The following is a 27,689-nucleotide window of genomic DNA, read 5'->3' as shown; positions in this document are numbered from 1 at the left end:
TGGGATAATGTCATATAAATTGACGAGGAAAGTTTTTTTTAAGGGGGGTATATAGACAGCTGTGGTGGGCATGAAGATGAATTTAACAATCATTAGACAATAGAAACATGTCAAATCAAATTTTATTGGTCACATACACATGGTTAGCAGATGTTAATGTTTTGTGTAGCGAAATGCTTGTGCTTCTAGTTCCGACAGTGCAGTAATATCTAACAATTTCACAACAACTACCTTATACACACAAGTGTAAAGGGATGAATATGTACATATAAATATATGAATGAGCGATAGCTGTGCGGCATAGGCAAGATGCAGTAGATGGTATAGAGTACAGTATATACATATGAGATGAGTAATGTAGGGTATGTAAACATTATATGAAGTGGCATTGTTTAAAGTGGCTAGTGATACATTTATTACATCAATTTTTCCATTATTAAAGTGGCTGGAGTTGAGTCTGTATGTTGGCAGCAGCCACTCAATGTTAGTGATGGCTGTTTAACAGTTTGATGGCCTTGAGATAGAAGCTGTTTTTCAGTCTCTCGGTCCCTGCTTTGATGCACCTGTACTGACCTCGCCTTCTGGATGATAGCGGGGTGAACAGGCAGTGGCTCGGGTGGTTGATGTCCTTGATGATCTTTTTGGCCTTCCTGTGACATCGGGTGGTGTAGGTGTCCTGGAGGGCTGGTAGTTTGTCCCCGGTGATGCGTTGTGCAGACCTCACTACCCTCTGGAGAGCCTTACGGTTGTGGGAGGAGCAGTTGCCGTACCAGGCGGTGATACAGCCCGACAGGATGCTCTCGATTGTGCATCTGTAAAAGTTTGTTTTCGGTGACAAGCCAAATTTCTTCAGCCTCCTGAAGGCTCTGCTGCGCCTTCTTCACAACGCTGTCTGTGTGGGTGGACCAATTCCGTTTGTCCGTGATGTGTACACCGAGGAACTTAAAACTTTCCACCTTCTCCACTACTGTCCCGTCGATGTGGATAGGTAGGTGCTCCCTCTGCTGTTTCCTGAAGTCCACGATCATCTCCTTTTGTTGACGTTGAGTGTGATGTTATTTTCCTGACACCACACTCGAAGGCCCTCACCTCCCTGTAGTCTGTCTCGTCATTGTTGGTAATCAGGCCTACCACTGTAGTGTCGTCTGCAAACTTGATTGAGTTGGAGGCGTGCATGGCCACGCAGTCATGGGTAAACGGGGAGTACGGCCCCAGTGTTGAGGATCAGCGGGGTAGTGATGTTGTTTCCTACCCTCACCACTTCGGGGGGCGGCCCGTTAAAGTCCAGGACCCAGTTGCACAGGATGGGTTTGAGACCCAGGGTCTCGAGCTTAATGAAGAGTTTGGAGGGTACTATGGTGTTAAATGCTGAGCTGTAGTCAATGAACAGCATTCTTACATAGGTATTCCTCTTATCCAGATGGGTTAGGGCAGTGTGGTTGTGTCGTCTGTGGACCTATTGGGGCGGTAAGCAAATTGGAGTGGGTCTAGTGTATCAGGTAGGGTGGAGGTGACATGATCCTTGACTAGTCTCTCAAAGCACTTCATGATGACAGTAGTGAGTGCTACGGGGTGATAGTCGTTCAGCTCAGTTACCTTAGCTTTCTTGGGAACAGGAACAATGGTGGCCCTCTTGAAGCATGTGAGCGCAGCAGACTGGGATAGGGATTGATTGAATATGTCCGTAAACACACCAGCCAGCTACTCTGCGCATGCTCTGAGTAAAACACGCGTGGCTAGGGATGCTGTCTGGGCCGGCAGTCTTGCGAGGGTTAACCCGTTTTAAATGTTTTACTCACATTGGCCACGGTGAAGGAGAGCCCACAGGTTTTGGAAGCGGGCCTTGTCAGTGGCACTGTATTGTCCTCAAAACGAGCAAAGAAGTTGTTTAATTTGTCTGGGAGCAAGACGTCTGCGACGGGGCTGGTTTTCTTTTTGTAATCGGTGATTGACTGTAGACCCTGCCACATACGTCTCGTATTTGAGCCGTTGAATTGCGACTCTACTTTCTCTAAACTGACGCTTAGCTTGTTTGATTTCCTTGCTGAGGGAATAGCTACACTGTTTGTATTCGGTCATGTTTCCGGTCGCCTTGCCATGATTAAAAGCAGTGGTTCACGCTTTCAGTTTTGCGCAAATGCTGCCATCAATCCACGGTTTTTGGTTAGGGAAGGTTTTAATAGTCACAGTGGGTACAACATCACCGATGCACTTGCTAATAAACGTGCACACAGCCTGTCCATAGCCTCGTGATCAGCCTGTCCATAGCCTCGTGATCAGCTGTTAATACATTTTTGTGAAGCAATGGGTGGTTATGTTGACACTCTTTTAATTTGAGGGCATTATCTAAATCTATTCAACCACTTATTGATAAGGGTAAACTCTGGTGGATATTTGTCTTTTAGGGTTGCCTATAGCACAGATGCTCGCCTAGCTTCACTTTACCAGGCGTATAATATAATAGGTTATACGAATGGTGCATTAATATATTAACTTCTAACTTACGCATCTCTGTCTTCACTGTTCCCTTGCACAATTCACGCATCTCTGCTGGCAACTCCACTGGCCTCTCTTCCCCCTCTCTAGCTCTTGAACGAGTAGCCTATAAGCCAGGGATCTCCAACCTTTTTTAGCATGAGAGCTACTTTTTAAAAATGAAACATGTCGCAAGCTTTTTCTTTTTTTTTTGCTTTCAAATAGGAACATTCTCTTTTCTCCTGCAACGCCTCCCTGGAAGAAGTAGTGCACTGTGTTCTGTCAAAATACCTGGTAAAATCATGGTTAATTAACAACTCTAAGGGACAGGGGGGGCTATAAAATCAGATTTTCGTCCCCCCCAAATTCTGATATTTTCACATTGTTTTCTGTTTTATTTTTCCTGGTTTTAGATTTTAGTTTTTCACTCACAATTACAGTTCTTAGCAAAACAACGACATTGGATGTTCTGATTCAACATGTTCCGAATAAATAATTGACGGATTGTGGCAGGACGATATTTTGCAATTGGTGTGAAAGGCGTCATAAACAAGATGAGGGTTTATATAAGGGTTTCCGTTAAGAAAATGTAGGGCCGGACATTCAACCGGAAGCATTTTAATTGACCTACATTTGAGAAATTTACCGAACCCCTAAGCATTGGGTGCGTAACCTGGTAAAGGCGTCCACCCACGGTGCTCAGAATGACAAATCACATTTAGATTATGGTAATTAATTTTACACAGAACATGCAAATCGAGGATGCAATGACGTGTGTCCTTACTTCGCACTTTGAAGATAAGAACTGTCCACATGTACTTTTCCTCAGCCAACAACACCGTACCAAACCGCAAAATCACGAGCCTATGCATAGGCGGTGCGTGAGTTTCAAGTTTGGGGAAGCACATTTTCACCATTAAAAATGCACCTTTATAATAAATAATTCCATGCATCATCGCATTTGCAGACATATGTAAGAGCCTTCTATTTGTAATTTGATAGTCATAATTTAGGATCATATAATTCAATCACTGTTCGCAAAAAATATATATTTCAATGCATGGCTGTGTGCGGATGGCGTAGATGCCTGTGCTATAGGCTATATCAGATACGTTTCTTTCGTTGCACGGGAAAAGGCATTATTTCATGCAATTCAACTACACTTTATATGACTGGAGACATTAGCAGCATCTTTTTTTTAATATATATACGACAAATTACAGGGTAGCCAAATCTGCTGACAGATGTTGACCATGTAATAGGCCTATGAGAAGGGGAGACACTCATATAATATGACGTCCATCTAAACTGGAGGAGGAAATGATTGTCCAAAAACGAACTTAAGTTGCACTGACCAAACAATGATAAGAGTGACTATGCGCAGTGCGCACTCACCTTGGATTTGGCCTATGCTCTCCACTGGTGCCAATAAGATAGGCTATAGGCCTGCTGTTGTTCGCTCAATTAAGTTGATAATTTTGATAACTAAAAGACAGGTTAGTCTTTTTCATTGTCTTCTCAGTAATGGCCATTTTGTTTTCCTGCGATTGAATTGTGAAATTTTGCGATATGCCTGGCTGGACCTGTACTTTTCACTGACCGTCGCAGCTCAACAATCTTCTATTTGTTATTTGCCGCACGCGCAATTGTTGCCTTTCCTTCCGACTGTAGGCAAAGCGATTCAATACAATCCACAACTAATTTTTCTTTTAAGGGGAAGCTAATGATCCTCTGGCCAAAGTATGCTTTAGTAGCCTGTTTTCAATAATTTTATTTATTCATGTATAGACAGGAGTAGGCTTATTATGCCATATAATTTTGCCAATTAAATTAGGGAAAGCTTAGCTAGTATTTGTTTTTTCTTCCTAATTATTTTAACCAAAATAATGGAATTGAGAAAGGGCCTTTACTGAAAATAGGCCTTTTGCAGTATTTCAATCATGACAGGAGCATCTAATTCTTATTAAAGAGCCAGATCGTTTCCTAAAGTATCCTTTATGAATGGACATAGGCCTATAAAGCGAATCATCGAACTCACAATCACACCCCGCAAAAGGACCCATAAACGCGGGTTTGGATAGGATTGTCCATTTGACACATTGTAGCAGCCAGAACAACCTTGTCGACTGCTGTTGAATAATTAATAGACACATCCAACTTTTTTTTTTTTTTTTTAAGACTGCTTTATTTACTAGTAAGAAATGAAAATATGCATTGTATAAAAATTTAAAAAAAAGTCCACATCAAACTTTTCTTTTAGGCTTCTGCAACCCCGCTAGCTGCTGGAGCATCAAACCGTTGGAAAGAGATGTAGACGAAGTTAGCAGAACTGCTTATAATCGTTAGTAAACACTCCAGCTATTAGATTAAGTTGATCTATACAAAATTAATGTAGGCCTATTTAAACAGTTTTGATGGCTATTTTATTATCATGCTGGTCTTCATCCATAAATGTCAATTACAGGGTTATTCAATTACTGTCACAGTCCTATTAAATGCACTGTTTGTGCATATTCAGGTTCAGAGACACTCACTGACTTTTGGAAAAGTAGATTTATTTTGTCCTTGCATGGCTGCAGTTTAATTTATGGTCAATATATAAATTGTGTTGCAGATGAGAAACCTCATGTCCAACTCCAATGAAACTCAATGTTCCAACTCAACAGACATGAAGTGTAATGGAATTGCCCCAACCGTGCACCACTGAGTGTAAGGCTGAGTGTATGTTTTTAATGAGTCGTGACTGTGAAATAGGAGACGTGTAGTGATAAGGCCATCCAGCCCACCCCACCCGCACCGAACCACTTAGGATATAGTGTGGGTGTTTTGCTTTTGACACCCTAGCTGGATTGCATAACCAGACCAAACATCTATATCACTCTCCTAGGCCACATGAAACATTCCTCACACCGAAAGACTTATGTTGAGTTCATATAGTTTGACTGTACCACGTTAAGTACAATTTGTTCATTTCTAGAGCATGCAGACTTGACTGCCAATTTTGTGGATAAAAAAAACACTGCATTTGCTCAATGCTCATGAAGCCATCCATGTTTTGGAAGGCTAAACTGTTATGCCATGGGGAAAAAATTAACGTGTCAGTCCTAAGTGCCTAGTTCTTATCCATTGTAATGGGAGAGACAGAATATTATTTCAGCGAGGGAATGGATTAGTCTCCATCCCAGGTCAGCTGTGTTCCTGTGTACTCTTCAGGTGATTGGGGGGAGGGTGTTCATCCTACTCACATACAGAGGGGAATGGGAAGCTCCAGTCAGCTGTAATTCCCTCAGATTAATGCAGCCCCCTTTATGTAACCACATGTACGATTCATCCAACATGTTATTGTGTGTTCATGGAGGTGTTAAGTGCTTTTCAGGAGAGGGTCTGAGTCATTCACTGGCTGGTGGCTCTGTTGTGTAGCTGACGCTCGCTTAGAGTTCCACACGTGGACTGTAGCCTACTTTTGAAATGAAATGTCAGATTTATAAAGCTCCCGTTTCCCACTGCTAGCACACAGGCAGCAAATGTGCACATCTTCAATGCATTTTGTGACTTGTAGCTTTTGCAAGCTGCCCTAAGAGAAGTAGGCCCAGTACTAAAGTAGAGGAATAGAGAAGTAGGCCCAGTACTAAAGTAGGATTCTGGTCAAGCATGCTGGCAGTACTCATTAAGATTACAGTTAAAGTTGGTTTGTTTACCTGTTTGAGTTGCATTCTTTTGTGACTGGTATGATATGAATGGGACTTGGTGTATATGCCCCGTCTACATTTTAGTAATTTAGCAGACACTCTTAACCATAATGGCGCTTGTAAGTCGCTCTGGTTAAGTGTCTTGCTCAAGGGTACGTCGACAGATTTTTCACCTATCTGCCGGAATGTTCAGTCAGCAGGGGCTTGCACATCACCAGGCCCATGAGTTTCCCCTCCCTTACTGGTCAGGTAAAACTGTCCAGGCCCTAGTCCTTTATAGGCCTAAATCATACTCTGAACTGAAAGCAATAACACCCTGGTGGCTCTTTATCCATCTACATACATTTGTATTGACAATCTTTCCTCTTTCTACTCCAGGCACAGACATCTCAGTGGGAGAGGAGGTGGCCATTAAACTGGAATGTGTGAAGACCAAACACCCTCAGCTCCACATAGAGAGTAAGATCTACAAGATGATGCAGGGAGGAGGTGAGACATGGGTCTGAAACATTATACATGGGCCAGGCTGTGGCTATCAGTCTCTCTTTCCCCATCTCCCCCTTCTATCTACACCCTTCATCTTCCTTCTCACCCTATTTCCCCCCTTCCCCCAATGTTAATGTGGTTTTCACATCGCTGGACAAGCAGGCAGGCAGGCAGTCATCCACATGAGTCAGTCATGCCAGCCAGCAGCCTGAGCGAATAAAGACTCAGTGGAACCTGTCATCAGATCACAGAGCCAGAGAAACAGCACTTGTGTGGGATAGGTATCACATAAGAAATCATGTTAAACCCAATAAAGAATGGGATTTCCTTTCCCTACAGTGGGCATCCTTATAAATCACTCTCACCTCCATTCCCTACGGTGGGCATCCTTATAAATCACTCTCTCCCTTCCATTCCCTACAGTGGACATCCTTATAAATCACTCTCCCTTCCATTCCCTACAGTGGGCATCCTTATAAATCACTCTCTCCCTTCCATCCCCTACAGTGGGCATCCTTATAAATCACTCTCCCTTCCATTCCCTACAGTGGGCATCCTTATAAATCACTCTCTCCCTTCCATCCCCTACAGTGGGCATCCTTATAAATCACTCTCTCCCTTCCATTCCCTACAGTGGGCATCCTTATAAATCACTCTCTCCCTTCCATTCCCTACAGTGGGCATCCTTATAAATCACTCTCTCCCTTCCATCCCCTACAGTGGGCATCCTTATAAATCACGCTCTCCCTTCCATTCCCTACAGTGGGCATCCTTATAAATCACTCTCTCCCTTCCATTCCCTACAGTGGGCATCCTTATAAATCACGCTCTCCCTTCCATTCCCTACAGTGGGCATCCTTATAAATCACGCTCTCCCTTCCATTCCCTACAGTGGGCATCCTTATAAATCACGCTCTCCCTTCCATTCCCTACAGTGGGCATCCTTATAAATCACGCTCTCCCTTCCATTCCCTACAGTGGGCATCCTTATAAATCACGCTCTCCCTTCCATTCCCTACAGTGGGCATCCTTATAAATCACGCTCTCCCTTCCATTCCCTACAGTGGGCATCCTTATAAATCACGCTCTCCCTTCCATTCCCTACAGTGGGCATCCTTATAAATCACGCTCTCCCTTCCATTCCCTACAGTGGGCATCCTTATAAATCACGCTCTCCCTTCCATTCCCTACAGTGGGCATCCTTATAAATCACGCTCTCCCTTCCATTCCCTACAGTGGGCATCCTTATAAATCACGCTCTCCCTTCCATTCCCTACAGTGGGCATCCTTATAAATCACGCTCTCCCTTCCATTCCCTACAGTGGGCATCCTTATAAATCACGCTCTCCCTTCCATTCCCTACAGTGGGCATCCTTATAAATCACGCTCTCCCTTCCATTCCCTACAGTGGGCATCCTTATAAATCACGCTCTCCCTTCCATTCCCTACAGTGGGCATCCTTATAAATCACGCTCTCCCTTCCATTCCCTACAGTGGGCATCCTTATAAATCACTCTCCCTTCCATTCCCTACAGTGGGCATCCTTATAAATCACTCTCCCTTCCATTCCCTACAGTGGGCATCCTTATAAATCACACTCTCCCTTCCATTCCCTACAGTGGGCATCCTTATAAATCACGCTCTCCCTTCCATTCCCTACAGTGGGCATCCTTATAAATCACGCTCTCCCTTCCATTCCCTACAGTGGGCATCCTTATAAATCACTCTCTCCCTTCCATTCCCTACAGTGGGCATCCTTATAAATCACGCTCTCCCTTCCATTCCCTACAGTGGGCATCCTTATAAATCACGCTCTCCCTTCCATTCCCTACAGTGGGCATCCTTATAAATCACGCTCTCCCTTCCATTCCCTACAGTGGGCATCCTTATAAATCACGCTCTCCCTTCCATTCCCTACAGTGGGCATCCTTATAAATCACGCTCTCCCTTCCATTCCCTACAGTGGGCATCCTTATAAATCACGCTCTCACCTTCCATTCCCTACAGTGGGCATCCTTATAAATCACGCTCTCCCTTCCATTCCCTACAGTGGGCATCCTTATAAATCACGCTCTCCCTTCCATTCCCTACAGTGGGCATCCTTATAAATCACGCTCTCCCTTCCATTCCCTACAGTGGGCATCCTTATAAATCACGCTCTCCCTTCCATTCCCTACAGTGGGCATCCTTATAAATCACGCTCTCCCTTCCATTCCCTACAGTGGGCATCCTTATAAATCACGCTCTCCCTTCCATTCCCTACAGTGGGCATCCTTATAAATCACGCTCTCCCTTCCATTCCCTACAGTGGGCATCCCGTCCATAAAGTGGTGTGGAGCAGAGGGAGACTACAACGTGATGGTGATGGAGCTGCTAGGCCCCAGTCTGGAGGACCTGTTCAACTTCTGCTCCCGCAAGTTCAGCCTCAAGACTGTCCTGCTGCTGGCTGACCAGATGGTGAGACACAACTGACCATTAAATCCTCAGCTCTTATGCTGGCTATTAGGGTCCTCCATCTTCTACAGTTATGTCCACTATGTGCTATGAAATCTGCTAGCAAATTAGAAGCGCAAAGTAAAGCTGTCCAGGAGGTGTAGTGGCCACCCCTGCTCTTATGTATGTGAAAATAACCCTCCTCTCTTCTCCTCCAGATCAGCCGGATTGAGTACATCCACTCTAAGAACTTCATCCACAGAGATGTGAAGCCTGACAACTTCCTGATGGGCCTGGGCAAGAAGGGCAACCTGGTGTACATCATCGACTTTGGCCTAGCCAAGAAGTACCGCGACGCCCGAACACACCAGCACATTCCCTACAGGGAGAACAAGAACCTGACCGGCACCGCGCGCTACGCATCCATCAACACACATCTGGGGATAGGTAGGTCACACACACACACACATCTAGAGATTGATCACATACACACAAACGCTATGCGCGCACACTTCTCAGCACAAGCCTGATAGTGGAGCACTTTCCTTCGATCATGTCAGATCTGGAAAGGAAGGATGCTTTTTGAAGGTATTCAAACATGTCCAGTGTGACTTTCTCCTCTCTCCCTCTACAGAGCAGTCTCGGCGTGATGACCTGGAATCTCTGGGTTATGTCCTGATGTACTTCAACCTGGGCTCTCTGCCCTGGCAGGGCCTCAAGGCCGCCACCAAGAGACAAAAGTACGAACGCATCAGCGAGAAGAAAATGTCCACCCCCATCGAGGTGCTCTGCAAGGGATACCCCTGTGAGTAATGTGATTTTCTACGTTTACTCCATCCTGCTTATAGTGTACTAAGGGTTTCTGTGCTTGTCATGTAGTAACAATATACTGTTGGAGTGTTTCTGTCCGTTTGTCTTGTCCTTTCTGCACCTCTCTACAAAGAGATCATGCTGTGACCCTGTAAACATGGGAAAGAATTTCCCTTCACGATGATAAAGTATTCGGATTAAAAGATGATGATAAAGTATTCGGATTAAAAGATGATGATAAAGTATTCGGATTAAAAGTAACACTTTTCTTCCTCCTCACAGCTGAGTTCTCCACCTACCTGAACTTCTGTCGCTCTCTGCGGTTCGATGACAAGCCAGACTACTCATACTTGAGACAGTTGTTCAGGAACCTGTTCCACAGACAGGGCTTCTCCTACGACTACGTCTTTGACTGGAACATGCTCAAGTTTGTGAGTACTGCCTCTTAATTGTTAATTAACCAGGAGGATAAATATTAATGATTTATTACACATTAGTCCTCTTAACCATTAGCTAATGGTACCTCAGCGGCAGCTTTCTGATCTAGTCTCCATTTCTTTCCTTCTGACTGCCCCTAATTCCAAGGGGGCCAACCGTGCAGCAGAGGAGGCGGAGCGGGAGCGGCGGGACAGAGAGGATAGGCTGAGACACAGCAGGAACCCCGGGGGCAGGGGACTCCCTGCCGCCTCAGGACGACCCCGAGGAACACAGGACACGGCGCCGCCTACACCCCTCACACCCACCTCACACACAGGTTAGTGTTTCTCACACATACCTACACACACACCTTAAACCCCTCACACACAGGTTAGTGTTTCTCAGACATACCTACACACACACACACCTTAAACCCCTCACACACAGGTTAGTGTTTCTCAGACATACCTACACACACACACCTTAAACCCCTCACACACAGGTTAGTGTTTCTCAGACATACCTACACACACACACCTTAAACCCCTCACACACAGGTTAGTGTTTCTCAGACATACCTACACACACACACCTTAAACCCCTCACACACAGGTTAGTGTTTCTCAGACATACCTACACACACACACCTTAAACCCCTCACACACAGGTTAGTGTTTCTCAGACATACCTACACACACACACCTTAAACCCCTCACACACAGGTTAGTGTTTCTCAGACATACCCACACACACACCTTAAACCCCTCACACACAGGTTAGTGTTTCTCAGACATACCTACACACACACACCTTAAACCCCTCACACACAGGTTAGTGCTTCTCACACATACCTACACACACACCTTAAACCCCTCACACACAGGTTAGTGTTTCTCAGACATACCTAGACACACACACCTTAAACCCCTCACACACAGGTTAGTGTTTCTCAGACATACCTACACACACACACCTTAAACCCCTCACACACAGGTTAGTGTTTCTCAGACATACCTACACACACACACCAGAAAAACCCCTCACACACAGGTTAGTGTTTCTCAGACATACCTACACACACACACCTTAAACCCCTCACACACAGGTTAGTGTTTCTCAGACATACCTACACACACACACCTTAAACCCCTCACACACAGGTTAGTGTTTCTCAGACATACCTACACACACACACCTTAAACCCCTCACACACAGGTTAGTGTTTCTCAGACATACCTACACACACACACCTTAAACCCCTCACACACAGGTTAGTGTTTCTCAGACATACCTACACACACACACCTTAAACCCCTCACACACAGGTTAGTGTTTCTCAGACATACCTACACACACACACCTTAAACCCCTCACACACAGGTTAGTGTTTCTCAGACATACCTACACACACACACCTTAAACCCCTCACACACAGGTTAGTGTTTCTCAGACATACCTACACACACACACCTTAAACCCCTCACACACAGGTTAGTGTTTCTCAGACATACCTACACACACACCTTAAACCCCTCACACACAGGTTAGTGTTTCTGACACATACCTACACACACACCTTAAACCCCTCACACACAGGTTAGTGCTTCTGACACATACCTACACACACACCTTAAACCCCTCACACACAGGTTAGTGTTTCTCAGACATACCTACACACACACACCTTAAACCCCTCACACACAGGTTAGTGTTTCTCAGACATACCTACACACACACACCTTAAACCCCTCACACACAGGTTAGTGTTTCTCAGACATACCTACACACACACACCTTAAACCCCTCACACACAGGTTAGTGTTTCTCAGACATACCTACACACACACACCTTAAACCCCTCACACACAGGTTAGTGTTTCTCAGACATACCTACACACACACACCTTAAACCCCCCACACACAGGTTAGTGTTTCTCACACATACCTACACACACACCTTAAACCCCTCACACACAGGTTAGTGTTTCTCAGACATACCTACACACACACACCTTAAACCCCTCACACACAGGTTAGTGTTTCTCACACATACCTACACACACACACCTTAAACCCCTCACACACAGGTTAGTGTTTCTCACACATACCTACACACACACACCTTAAACCCCTCACACACAGGTTAGTGTTTCTCAGACATACCTACACACACACACCTTAAACCCCTCACACACAGGTTAGTGTTTCTCAGACATACCTACACACACACACCTTAAACCCCTCACACACAGGTTAGTGTTTCTCAGACATACCTACACACACACACCTTAAACCCCTCACACACAGGTTAGTGTTTCTCAGACATACCTACACACACACACCTTAAACCCCTCACACACAGGTTAGTGTTTCTCAGACATACCTACACACACACACCTTAAACCCCTCACACACAGGTTAGTGTTTCTCACACATACCTACACACACACACCTTAAACCCCTCACACACAGGTTAGTGTTTCTCAGACATACCTACACACACACACCTTAAACCCCTCACACACAGGTTAGTGTTTCTCAGACATACCTACACACACACACCTTAAACCCCTCACACACAGGTTAGTGTTTCTCAGACATACCTACACACACACACCTTAAACCCCTCACACACAGGTTAGTGTTTCTCAGACATACCTACACACACACACCTTAAACCCCTCACACACAGGTTAGTGTTTCTCAGACATACCTACACACACACACCTTAAACCCCTCACACACAGGTTAGTGTTTCTCAGACATACCTACACACACACACCTTAAACCCCTCACACACAGGTTAGTGTTTCTCAGACATACCTACACACACACACCTTAAACCCCTCACACACAGGTTAGTGTTTCTCAGACATACCTACACACACACACCTTAAACCCCTCACACACAGGTTAGTGTTTCTCAGACATACCTACACACACACACCTTAAACCCCTCACACACAGGTTAGTGTTTCTCAGACATACCTACACACACACACCTTAAACCCCTCACACACAGGTTAGTGTTTCTCAGACATACCTACACACACACACCTTAAACCCCTCACACACAGGTTAGTGTTTCTCAGACATACCTACACACACACACCTTAAACCCCTCACACACAGGTTAGTGTTTCTCAGACATACCTACACACACACACCTTAAACCCCTCACACACAGGTTAGTGTTTCTCAGACATACCTACACACACACACCTTAAACCCCTCACACACAGGTTAGTGTTTCTCAGACATACCTACACACACACACCTTAAACCCCTCACACACAGGTTAGTGTTTCTCAGACATACCTACACACACACACCTTAAACCCCTCACACACAGGTTAGTGTTTCTCAGACATACCTACACACACACACCTTAAACCCCTCACACACAGGTTAGTGTTTCTCAGACATACCTACACACACACACCTTAAACCCCTCACACACAGGTTAGTGTTTCTCAGACATACCTACACACACACACCTTAAACCCCTCACACACAGGTTAGTGTTTCTCAGACATACCTACACACACACACCTTAAACCCCTCACACACAGGTTAGTGTTTCTCAGACATACCTACACACACACACCTTAAACCCCTCACACACAGGTTAGTGTTTCTCAGACATACCTACACACACACACCTTAAACCCCTCACACACAGGTTAGTGTTTCTCAGACATACCTACACACACACACCTTAAACCCCTCACACACAGGTTAGTGTTTCTCAGACATACCTACACACACACACCTTAAACCCCTCACACACAGGTTAGTGTTTCTCAGACATACCTACACACACACACCTTAAACCCCTCACACACAGGTTAGTGTTTCTCAGACATACCTACACACACACACCTTAAACCCCTCACACACAGGTTAGTGTTTCTCAGACATACCTACACACACACACCTTAAACCCCTCACACACAGGTTAGTGTTTCTCAGACATACCTACACACACACACCTTAAACCCCTCACACACAGGTTAGTGTTTCTCAGACATACCTACACACACACACCTTAAACCCCTCACACACAGGTTAGTGTTTCTCAGACATACCTACACACACACACCTTAAACCCCTCACACACAGGTTAGTGTTTCTCAGACATACCTACACACACACACCTTAAACCCCTCACACACAGGTTAGTGTTTCTCAGACATACCTACACACACACACCTTAAACCCCTCACACACAGGTTAGTGTTTCTCAGACATACCTACACACACACACCTTAAACCCCTCACACACAGGTTAGTGTTTCTCAGACATACCTACACACACACACCTTAAACCCCTCACACACAGGTTAGTGTTTCTCAGACATACCTACACACACACACCTTAAACCCCTCACACACAGGTTAGTGTTTCTCAGACATACCTACACACACACACCTTAAACCCCTCACACACAGGTTAGTGTTTCTCAGACATACCTACACACACACACCTTAAACCCCTCACACACAGGTTAGTGTTTCTCAGACATACCTACACACACACACCTTAAACCCCTCACACACAGGTTAGTGTTTCTCAGACATACCTACACACACACACCTTAAACCCCTCACACACAGGTTAGTGTTTCTCAGACATACCTACACACACACACCTTAAACCCCTCACACACAGGTTAGTGTTTCTCAGACATACCTACACACACACACCTTAAACCCCTCACACACAGGTTAGTGTTTCTCAGACATACCTACACACACACACCTTAAACCCCTCACACACAGGTTAGTGTTTCTCAGACATACCTACACACACACACCTTAAACCCCTCACACACAGGTTAGTGTTTCTCAGACATACCTACACACACACACCTTAAACCCCTCACACACAGGTTAGTGTTTCTCAGACATACCTACACACACACACCTTAAACCCCTCACACACAGGTTAGTGTTTCTCAGACATACCTACACACACACACCTTAAACCCCTCACACACAGGTTAGTGTTTCTCAGACATACCTACACACACACACCTTAAACCCCTCACACACAGGTTAGTGTTTCTCAGACATACCTACACACACACACCTTAAACCCCTCACACACAGGTTAGTGTTTCTCAGACATACCTACACACACACACCTTAAACCCCTCACACACAGGTTAGTGTTTCTCAGACATACCTACACACACACACCTTAAACCCCTCACACACAGGTTAGTGTTTCTCAGACATACCTACACACACACACCTTAAACCCCTCACACACAGGTTAGTGTTTCTCAGACATACCTACACACACACACCTTAAACCCCTCACACACAGGTTAGTGTTTCTCAGACATACCTACACACACACACCTTAAACCCCTCACACACAGGTTAGTGTTTCTCAGACATACCTACACACACACACCTTAAACCCCTCACACACAGGTTAGTGTTTCTCAGACATACCTACACACACACACCTTAAACCCCTCACACACAGGTTAGTGTTTCTCAGACATACCTACACACACACACCTTAAACCCCTCACACACAGGTTAGTGTTTCTCAGACATACCTACACACACACACCTTAAACCCCTCACACACAGGTTAGTGTTTCTCAGACATACCTACACACACACACCTTAAACCCCTCACACACAGGTTAGTGTTTCTCAGACATACCTACACACACACACCTTAAACCCCTCACACACAGGTTAGTGTTTCTCAGACATACCTACACACACACACCTTAAACCCCTCACACACAGGTTAGTGTTTCTCAGACATACCTACACACACACACCTTAAACCCCTCACACACAGGTTAGTGTTTCTCAGACATACCTACACACACACACCTTAAACCCCTCACACACAGGTTAGTGTTTCTCAGACATACCTACACACACACACCTTAAACCCCTCACACACAGGTTAGTGTTTCTCAGACATACCTACACACACACACCTTAAACCCCTCACACACAGGTTAGTGTTTCTCAGACATACCTACACACACACACCTTAAACCCCTCACACACAGGTTAGTGTTTCTCAGACATACCTACACACACACACCTTAAACCCCTCACACACAGGTTAGTGTTTCTCAGACATACCTACACACACACACCTTAAACCCCTCACACACAGGTTAGTGTTTCTCAGACATACCTACACACACACACCTTAAACCCCTCACACACAGGTTAGTGTTTCTCAGACATACCTACACACACACACCTTAAACCCCTCACACACAGGTTAGTGTTTCTCAGACATACCTACACACACACACCTTAAACCCCTCACACACAGGTTAGTGTTTCTCAGACATACCTACACACACACACCTTAAACCCCTCACACACAGGTTAGTGTTTCTCAGACATACCTACACACACACACCTTAAACCCCTCACACACAGGTTAGTGTTTCTCAGACATACCTACACACACACACCTTAAACCCCTCACACACAGGTTAGTGTTTCTCAGACATACCTACACACACACACCTTAAACCCCTCACACACAGGTTAGTGTTTCTCAGACATACCTACACACACACACCTTAAACCCCTCACACACAGGTTAGTGTTTCTCAGACATACCTACACACACACACCTTAAACCCCTCACACACAGGTTAGTGTTTCTCACACATACCTACACACACACACCTTAAACCCCTCACACACAGGTTAGTGTTTCTCACACATACCTACACACACACACCTTAAACCCCTCACACACAGGTTAGTGTTTCTCACACATACCTACACACACACACCTTAAACCCCTCACACACAGGTTAGTGTTTCTCAGACATACCTACACACACACACCTTAAACCCCTCACACACAGGTTAGTGTTTCTCAGACATACCTACACACACACACCTTAAACCCCTCACACACAGGTTAGTGTTTCTCAGACATACCTACACACACACACCTTAAACCCCTCACACACAGGTTAGTGTTTCTCAGACATACCTACACACACACACCTTAAACCCCTCACACACAGGTTAGTGTTTCTCAGACATACCTACACACACACACCTTAAACCCCTCACACACAGGTTAGTGTTTCTCAGACATACCTACACACACACACCTTAAACCCCTCACACACAGGTTAGTGTTTCTCAGACATACCTACACACACACACCTTAAACCCCTCACACACAGGTTAGTGTTTCTCAGACATACCTACACACACACACCTTAAACCCCTCACACACAGGTTAGTGTTTCTCAGACATACCTACACACACACACCTTAAACCCCTCACACACAGGTTAGTGTTTCTCAGACATACCTACACACACACACCTTAAACCCCTCACACACAGGTTAGTGTTTCTCACACATACCTACACACACACACCTTAAACCCCTCACACACAGGTTAGTGTTTCTCACACATACCTACACACACACACCTTAAACCCCTCACACACAGGTTAGTGTTTCTCACACATACCTACACACACACACCTTAAACCCCTCACACACAGGTTAGTGTTTCTCAGACATACCTACACACACACACCTTAAACCCCTCACACACAGGTTAGTGTTTCTCAGACATACCTACACACACACACCTTAAACCCCTCACACACAGGTTAGTGTTTCTCAGACATACCTACACACACACACCTTAAACCCCTCACACACAGGTTAGTGTTTCTCAGACATACCTACACACACACCTTAAACCCCTCACACACAGGTTAGTGTTTCTCAGACATACCTACACACACACCTTAAACCCCTCACACACAGGTTAGTGCTTCTCAGACATACCTACACACACACCTTAAACCCCTCACACACAGGTTAGTGTTTCTCAGACATACCTACACACACACACCTTAAACCCCTCACACACAGGTTAGTGTTTCTCAGACATACCTACACACACACACCTTAAACCCCTCACACACAGGTTAGTGTTTCTCAGACATACCTACACACACACACCTTAAACCCCTCACACACAGGTTAGTGTTTCTCAGACATACCTACACACACACACCTTAAACCCCTCACACACAGGTTAGTGTTTCTCAGACATACCTACACACACACACCTTAAACCCCTCACACACAGGTTAGTGTTTCTCAGACATACCTACACACACACACCTTAAACCCCTCACACACAGGTTAGTGTTTCTCAGACATACCTACACACACACCTTAAACCCCTCACACACAGGTTAGTGTTTCTCAGACATACCTACACACACACACCTTAAACCCCTCACACACAGGTTAGTGTTTCTCAGACATACCTACACACACACACCTTAAACCCCTCACACACAGGTTAGTGTTTCTCAGACATACCTACACACACACACCTTAAACCCCTCACACACAGGTTAGTGTTTCTCAGACATACCTACACACACACACCTTAAACCCCTCACACACAGGTTAGTGTTTCTCAGACATACCTACACACACACACCTTAAACCCCTCACACACAGGTTAGTGTTTCTCAGACATACCTACACACACACACCTTAAACCCCTCACACACAGGTTAGTGTTTCTCAGACATACCTACACACACACACCTTAAACCCCTCACACACAGGTTAGTGTTTCTCAGACATACCTACACACACACACCTTAAACCCCTCACACACAGGTTAGTGTTTCTCAGACATACCTACACACACACACCTTAAACCCCTCACACACAGGTTAGTGTTTCTCAGACATACCTACACACACACCTTAAACCCCTCACACACAGGTTAGTGTTTCTCAGACATACCTACACACACACCTTAAACCCCTCACACACAGGTTAGTGTTTCTCAGACATACCTACACACACACCTTAAACCCCTCACACACAGGTTAGTGTTTCTCAGACATACCTACACACACACCTTAAACCCCTCACACACAGGTTAGTGTTTCTCAGACATACCTACACACACACACCTTAAACCCCTCACACACAGGTTAGTGTTTCTCAGACATACCTACACACACACACCTTAAACCCCTCACACACAGGTTAGTGTTTCTCAGACATACCTACACACACACACCTTAAACCCCTCACACACAGGTTAGTGTTTCTCAGACATACCTACACACACACACCTTAAACCCCTCACACACAGGTTAGTGTTTCTCAGACATACCTACACACACACACCTTAAACCCCTCACACACAGGTTAGTGTTTCTCAGACATACCTACACACACACACCTTAAACCCCTCACACACAGGTTAGTGTTTCTCAGACATACCTACACACACACACCTTAAACCCCTCACACACAGGTTAGTGTTTCTCAGACATACCTACACACACACACCTTAAACCCCTCACACACAGGTTAGTGTTTCTCAGACATACCTACACACACACACCTTAAACCCCTCACACACAGGTTAGTGTTTCTCACACATACCTACACACACACCTTAAACCCCTCACACACAGGTTAGTGTTTCTCAGACATACCTACACACACACCTTAAACCCCTCACACACAGGTTAGTGTTTCTCACACATACCTACACACACACCTTAAACCCCTCACACACAGGTTAGTGTTTCTCAGACATACCTACACACACACACCTTAAACCCCTCACACACAGGTTAGTGTTTCTCAGACATACCTACACACACACACCTTAAACCCCTCACACACAGGTTAGTGTTTCTCAGACATACCTACACACACACACCTTAAACCCCTCACACACAGGTTAGTGTTTCTCAGACATACCTACACACACACACCTTAAACCCCTCACACACAGGTTAGTGTTTCTCAGACATACCTACACACACACCTTAAACCCCTCACACACAGGTTAGTGTTTCTCAGACATACCTACACACACACCTTAAACCCCTCACACACAGGTTAGTGTTTCTCAGACATACCTACACACACACACCTTAAACCCCTCACACACAGGTTAGTGTTTCTCAGACATACCTACACACACACACCTTAAACCCCTCACACACAGGTTAGTGTTTCTCACACATACCTACACACACACCTTAAACCCCTCACACACAGGTTAGTGTTTCTCAGACATACCTACACACACACACCTTAAACCCCTCACACACAGGTTAGTGTTTCTCACACATACCTACACACACACCTTAAACCCCTCACACACAGGTTAGTGTTTCTCACACATACCTACACACACACCTTAAACCCCTCACACACAGGTTAGTGTTTCTCACACATACCTACACACACACCTTAAACCCCTCACACACAGGTTAGTGTTTCTCACACATACCTACACACACACCTTAAACCCCTCACACACAGGTTAGTGTTTCTCAGACATACCTACACACACACACCTTAAACCCCTCACACACAGGTTAGTGTTTCTCAGACATACCTACACACACACACCTTAAACCCCTCACACACAGGTTAGTGTTTCTCAGACATACCTACACACACACACCTTAAACCCCTCACACACAGGTTAGTGTTTCTCAGACATACCTACACACACACACCTTAAACCCCTCACACACAGGTTAGTGTTTCTCACACATACCTACACACACACACCTTAAACCCCTCACACACAGGTTAGTGTTTCTCAGACATACCTACACACACACACCTTAAACCCCTCACACACAGGTTAGTGTTTCTCAGACATACCTACACACACACACCTTAAACCCCTCACACACAGGTTAGTGTTTCTCAGACATACCTACACACACACACCTTAAACCCCTCACACACAGGTTAGTGTTTCTCAGACATACCTACACACACACACCTTAAACCCCTCACACACAGGTTAGTGTTTCTCAGACATACCTACACACACACACCTTAAACCCCTCACACACAGGTTAGTGTTTCTCACACATACCTACACACACACACCTTAAACCCCTCACACACAGGTTAGTGTTTCTCACACATACCTACACACACACACCTTAAACCCCTCACACACAGGTTAGTGTTTCTCACACATACCTACACACACACACCTTAAACCCCTCACACACAGGTTAGTGTTTCTCAGACATACCTACACACACACACCTTAAACCCCTCACACACAGGTTAGTGTTTCTCAGACATACCTACACACACACACCTTAAACCCCTCACACACAGGTTAGTGTTTCTCAGACATACCTACACACACACACCTTAAACCCCTCACACACAGGTTAGTGTTTCTCAGACATACCTACACACACACACCTTAAACCCCTCACACACAGGTTAGTGTTTCTCAGACATACCTACACACACACACCTTAAACCCCTCACACACAGGTTAGTGTTTCTCAGACATACCTACACACACACACCTTAAACCCCTCACACACAGGTTAGTGTTTCTCAGACATACCTACACACACACACCTTAAACCCCTCACACACAGGTTAGTGTTTCTCAGACATACCTACACACACACACCTTAAACCCCTCACACACAGGTTAGTGTTTCTCAGACATACCTACACACACACACCTTAAACCCCTCACACACAGGTTAGTGTTTCTCAGACATACCTACACACACACACCTTAAACCCCTCACACACAGGTTAGTGTTTCTCAGACATACCTACACACACACACCTTAAACCCCTCACACACAGGTTAGTGTTTCTCAGACATACCTACACACACACACCTTAAACCCCTCACACACAGGTTAGTGTTTCTCAGACATACCTACACACACACACCTTAAACCCCTCACACACAGGTTAGTGTTTCTCAGACATACCTACACACACACACCTTAAACCCCTCACACACAGGTTAGTGTTTCTCAGACATACCTACACACACACACCTTAAACCCCTCACACACAGGTTAGTGTTTCTCAGACATACCTACACACACACACCTTAAACCCCTCACACACAGGTTAGTGTTTCTCAGACATACCTACACACACACACCTTAAACCCCTCACACACAGGTTAGTGTTTCTCAGACATACCTACACACACACACCTTAAACCCCTCACACACAGGTTAGTGTTTCTCAGACATACCTACACACACACACCTTAAACCCCTCACACACAGGTTAGTGTTTCTCAGACATACCTACACACACACACCTTAAACCCCTCACACACAGGTTAGTGTTTCTCAGACATACCTACACACACACACCTTAAACCCCTCACACACAGGTTAGTGTTTCTCAGACATACCTACACACACACACCTTAAACCCCTCACACACAGGTTAGTGTTTCTCAGACATACCTACACACACACCTTAAACCCCTCACACACAGGTTAGTGTTTCTCAGACATACCTACACACACACCTTAAACCCCTCACACACAGGTTAGTGTTTCTCAGACATACCTACACACACACACCTTAAACCCCTCACACACAGGTTAGTGTTTCTCAGACATACCTACACACACACACCTTAAACCCCTCACACACAGGTTAGTGTTTCTCAGACATACCTACACACACACACCTTAAACCCCTCACACACAGGTTAGTGTTTCTCAGACATACCTACACACACACACCTTAAACCCCTCACACACAGGTTAGTGTTTCTCAGACATACCTACACACACACACCTTAAACCCCTCACACACAGGTTAGTGTTTCTCAGACATACCTACACACACACACCTTAAACCCCTCACACACAGGTTAGTGTTTCTCAGACATACCTACACACACACACCTTAAACCCCTCACACACAGGTTAGTGTTTCTGACCGACACCTAGATGACTTTGATGTATGGATTACTTAACAATGTGCTTGACTATTGTCTTGTCATGGTCAGGGAGCATAGTATTTACTTCTCTCTCCTCTCTAGCCAACACGTCTCCACGACCGGTGTCTGGTATGGAGCGGGAGAGGAAAGTGAGCATGCGGCTTCACCGGGGAGCTCCCGTTAACGTCTCCTCGTCCGACCTGACGGGACACCAGGACACCTCCCGCATGTCCACCTCACAGGTACAAGCTCGCCCCGTCCCTAGTCGCACCCCCTCGGGCCTCACCAGATGACCCTTGACCTCATACGACCATGCCCCATCGTGACCCACTCCTGCAGAGAAATATGCAACACATAACTAATGAAGTTGTCTATAGTCGAAACTTGAAGCAGGAATGTCTCCTGACTGTCTTTAGATGTCAGTAAGAGTAGCTATACGTCTAGCAGTGCATCAGTAAGGCCGGGATCACATCAACATAATCTTTTAAAACATGAATGAACATAAAGCTGTTTATTGGAGGGAGGAACTTCAGCTAGCTATGTAAATAGCCCTGTCGTTAGCAAGACAAGGAGAAGAGTTGGAAAGAAATCCACCCCAGGATTGAGAGGAAACCCTCAACATCTCCCCACTCTCCTTGGACAGCGTCAACATCTCCCCACTCTCCTTGGACAGCGTCAACATCTCCCCACTCTCCTTGGACAGCGTCAACATCTCCCCACTCTCCTTGGACAGCGTCAACATCTCCCCACTCTCCTTGCCCATGTCTTAACGTTTCCACCAGGTGGTCATGGGAGTTATTTATCTCCCACTCCCAGGGCATTGGTGTGACGGTAAGCATGCCATACTACAGACCCAGATCCACTTGTCTGACTTGCCCTACGGCCTTCTCTCTCCCTCCTTCCCCCCCAACCCCAGAATAGCATTCCCTTCGATCATCACGACAAGTAGAGGCTCGCCACGTCCTCGTGTGACGGCCCGATGGCCACACTAGGTGAGTCCTGCTCAGGCTGGCGCTGTGTCCCAAAGCACCAGGGATGCACGTCTCCTGTCCTATTGGGCAGCACTGTCTGTCTGCAGGCTCTCCATTCCTCTCTGTTACACTATGAAAGGGGGTTGAGACCATGTGATCACTGGAGACAAGTAGCTTCAATGTTAGCAGCTAATATCGCTGATGACAATAGGAGCTAGATTTCAGCAGGCCAGACTCCTCCCTTTCATAGCGTACTGATCAGTGTGTGAGTCTTCATATCAAACACTGCAGCCCTTGATAACAGGAGTGCTGCATTCCAGCCTTGTGATAACAAATACACGTGGGGAATTAGTGTTTCCCTTATTCCTGGCTGTCACCCCACCTAGCTTTGTGACCTATCCTCCGCTCAGTGCGTGTGACTTGTTGCAGTGGTTGGACTGTGGTGATGCCTGTCTGACGTTCTCCAGCATGTGACTGCATTGGGTCCTATTCTGCTCCTAACTCTCTAGTGTCCTTCAAACCCTCTCTCCCTTGACTTTTACTACTGCTCAATGCTGCATGGTTTTTCATACATCTCCAGAAATTCTCCTCAAGCTACAGTTTAGGTTCGCCACGGCTGAAAGCGTAAACTCTGGTGAATACTGCATTTAGGTGTATTTTTCTGACACGTGAATGACGCACCAGACTAAAGCCATGTGATGAGGTGGCCCAAAGCTGTCTACCCTCATCTATCACCCTCAGCATATCTGCTGCAATACACAGAAATACTGCTGCTGCTACTGAGGAATATGACAAGATTAAGCTATTTTCAACCCTTCATGCATGTCTTGAACCTTATGAAGAATATTCTGATATTGTACGTCTGGTATTTTTTATGACATTTTAAGTGCAGAAGAGAATGAAGTATAAGATGGAGATTCCATGCAGAGAAGCTAAATTAGAGATCCCCGCCTGCAAGTATAAAAGTTTCTCTCTTTCTCTCAGATGGTGCCTGGTATGATCCCTGGTGGCCTCCACTCTGCAGCGCCTCGATGAGACAAGACCCACAATGCACCTGGCACAGCGGAGGACTGCACCAAGCCTGGCTCAACCAATCAACTGCCAGCCAGCCTAACTACTTCAGAAACCATCGGAAGACCACCACTTTCCTCTCCCGACCTGGTGTTCTTTGGTTGATCCTCTCTTTTTCCACACTAGATCTCTTGTTCCTTTCCTGCTCGCCCTTGCTTCCTTGTACTCTCTCCCGAACACTTGCAATCGTTGTGATGATGAATCTCTGAACTACAGACCACATCTGCAACCTTTTTTCTGGGAGACATTTCCAACGTCGGTGCAGAGGCTGTGGTCTTTGCTGCCATGGCGATCTAACAAATTTAATTTAGACTGAAACGACAAATGGAACGACAACAACCGCCACCATTATCGCCATGGTTACTACTTATCATCCATAGCACTTTGTCAATAGACACCAGTTTCTACTCCCACAGTACATTACTACATAACCCTAATGGATAAATGTGATATGAAAAGAGCTAATGGATAATTGCGTCTCTATTTGAAATGGATCGTTTTTGGTGACTGCTTCTCAATTGTACTTATTTACAGACCTCTTTTCTCTGACCACCAGCAGGCTTTTGTTTTCACAGCTCTGATCTGTAATGCTAAAGCCATTTGTAATATATACTATTTGCATGTTTTAACACTGGACATCCCTTTGACCAAGCTGATGTGTATGAGTCAGGTGGAGGGTTTCAACTCTAAACCACAACTGAAGTCTGTTTTCTTTATGGGGTTCTATGATCAACATCCCTCAAGTTGTATGTGTATAGGAGGGGCCCCTGTTAAGGTTTCCTCTTCTCACACTGAGTCAGACTGCCTCATGGTCTACTGTACAGATCTACATTCTCATTCTGTTATTTGTATTGTTTCTAAGCTGTGAAATTGTATTTTAATGAAGATGTGGAAATGTTTCAGCTTTTTCCCTTTTTGGTTTCCTTATTGTGGTGAATTTGGGTTTCTGACCGTAGGTTTCACTTGGGGCTGCTCTAAAGTAGGAAATCACTGTCCTATAATCAGTCTGTTTTGGGCTGTCAATCATTCTCTTCTCAGGCTTTTGCCGTGTCTGTCCACAAAGATGAAGTGCAGGATCGTTTTAGTTGGAGTTCCTCAAATACACCAGAAATGAGAGCACATACCCAGAGACTTAAGTGTCAAATGGCTGCCATTTTTAACTATAATTTGTTTTGAGTGTGAATGGAGGTTTTATATCAAAGGCTCACAATTACTTTCTGGCTTCATGTGAACACTGGTGTTATTATTTGTACATGTTTTGAGAAGTAAAATGGTCCTGCATTGATGTGGCTAGAACCAGTTGACTAAACCTCTGTGATTACTTAATCTATTCCCTGATAAATGAACCGATTTACACTTCTCTTGGGTGGGCTATGGTCTTGGACGTTCCACTCGATGGTCGTGTTCCCCTGCTCAGACGTTGCATGCATCGACCAGTGATTGCATGCCACATCATCGAATGTGCCGTCAGGTACCTGATTGCAATAATGTGGTTAGCTGATACGTTAAATACCTATTATCGATGCGTTGTAAGATCTAGCATGCGTCGGCAAGGCCTGGGCAGAGTAACGCGCCAAATCTGTACTGGTTCTCAGCAAAGAGTGGAGCAAGAGTTTGGGATATTCAATTCAACCTCTGAGGATTATTTCAATCAGCAAGATGAGATTTAAGGGTGGGCACAGCTGAACTGTTGCCATGTTTCAGCTCTATAGGACTGTTTTAATGCTGACCTCATTGACTAGTCATTTCTGGTTTGACTCATGGCCAGTTTGGTCAATCACTGACTCACCCTCTTATGTGTAATTAACTAAGCTACCAGCTCTAAGAATCTCCTATTTGTGTACTTTTAAAAACTGTAAATAAATAAAGTACTTTGTGTACTACTCTGTGTGCTTTCATTTTCAAATGTAATTTTTTTGTATTTATGACATTAAAACATATCAACTGTGTGCAGACTACCACCAGACATGCACACTATGATTGCCCTAAACTGGGACACCTGATGGGAAGAGAAAGACACCCAAAAGAGAAGTGGAGATGAAGGACTGTGACCCGACCTGGGGAACCCTCACCAAGAAGCTCTGTGACCTGACCTGGGGAACCCTCACCAAGAAGCTCTGTGACCTGACCTGGGGAACCCTCACCAAGAAGAAGAACGGTGACCGACCTGGGGAACCCTCACCAAGAAGAAGGACTGTGACCTGACCTGGGGAACCCTCACCAAGAAGCTCTGTGACCTGACCTGGGGAACCCTCACCAAGAAGCTCTGTGAGCTGACCTGGGAAACCCTCACCAAGAAGGCTGCAGACCGGAAGCAGTGGTGCGCTCTTGTGGACGCCTCATGTACCTCAACACACAGAGGAATTAGTGAGTTAGTAAATGTCTATCACCCTGTTTGAGATGATCTCCTAGATCAGGGGTATTGAAATCTTACCCTACAAGGTCAGGACTACTGTTGGTTTTCTCATTAATTGCTGCCACCTGGTGTCTTAAGTCTAAATGAGTCCCTGATAAGAGGGGAAGAATGGCATCAAGCAGTGGAACTGTCTT

The 27,689-nt window shown here is 45.3% G+C and overlaps 1 protein-coding gene across 5 annotated transcripts in view; it reads left to right on the top strand.

The window, feature by feature from the left end:
- Positions 1 to 27,022, top strand: part of LOC139571397 (casein kinase I) — a 29,591-nt gene extending 2,569 nt beyond the window's left edge. The window contains exons 2-10 of one of the 5 annotated variants that reach the window (XM_071394223.1): positions 6,543 to 6,653; positions 8,959 to 9,107; positions 9,302 to 9,530; positions 9,718 to 9,888; positions 10,176 to 10,324; positions 10,461 to 10,647; positions 23,200 to 23,339; positions 24,019 to 24,089; positions 25,053 to 27,022. In XM_071394223.1, coding sequence (XP_071250324.1) covers positions 6,543 to 6,653; positions 8,959 to 9,107; positions 9,302 to 9,530; positions 9,718 to 9,888; positions 10,176 to 10,324; positions 10,461 to 10,647; positions 23,200 to 23,339; positions 24,019 to 24,069 — 1,187 coding nt within the window. In that variant the 3' untranslated portion in view covers positions 24,070 to 24,089; positions 25,053 to 27,022. Of the gene's footprint in view, positions 1 to 6,542; positions 6,654 to 8,958; positions 9,108 to 9,301; positions 9,531 to 9,717; positions 9,889 to 10,175; positions 10,325 to 10,460; positions 10,648 to 23,199; positions 23,340 to 24,013; positions 24,090 to 25,052 lie in introns of all 5 variants that reach the window. The other 4 variants (XM_071394227.1, XM_071394225.1, XM_071394224.1 and 1 more) reach the window with 4 other exon arrangements.
- The last annotated feature ends 667 nt before the right edge of the window (positions 27,023 to 27,689 follow it).

Source organism: Salvelinus alpinus, chromosome 3 (genome assembly GCF_045679555.1).
Source record: "Salvelinus alpinus chromosome 3, SLU_Salpinus.1, whole genome shotgun sequence".
Classification (NCBI taxonomy): domain Eukaryota; kingdom Metazoa; phylum Chordata; class Actinopteri; order Salmoniformes; family Salmonidae; genus Salvelinus; species Salvelinus alpinus.
The sequence above is the reverse complement of the archived record's forward strand: the minus strand, read 5'-3'. Positions and strand labels throughout refer to the sequence as shown.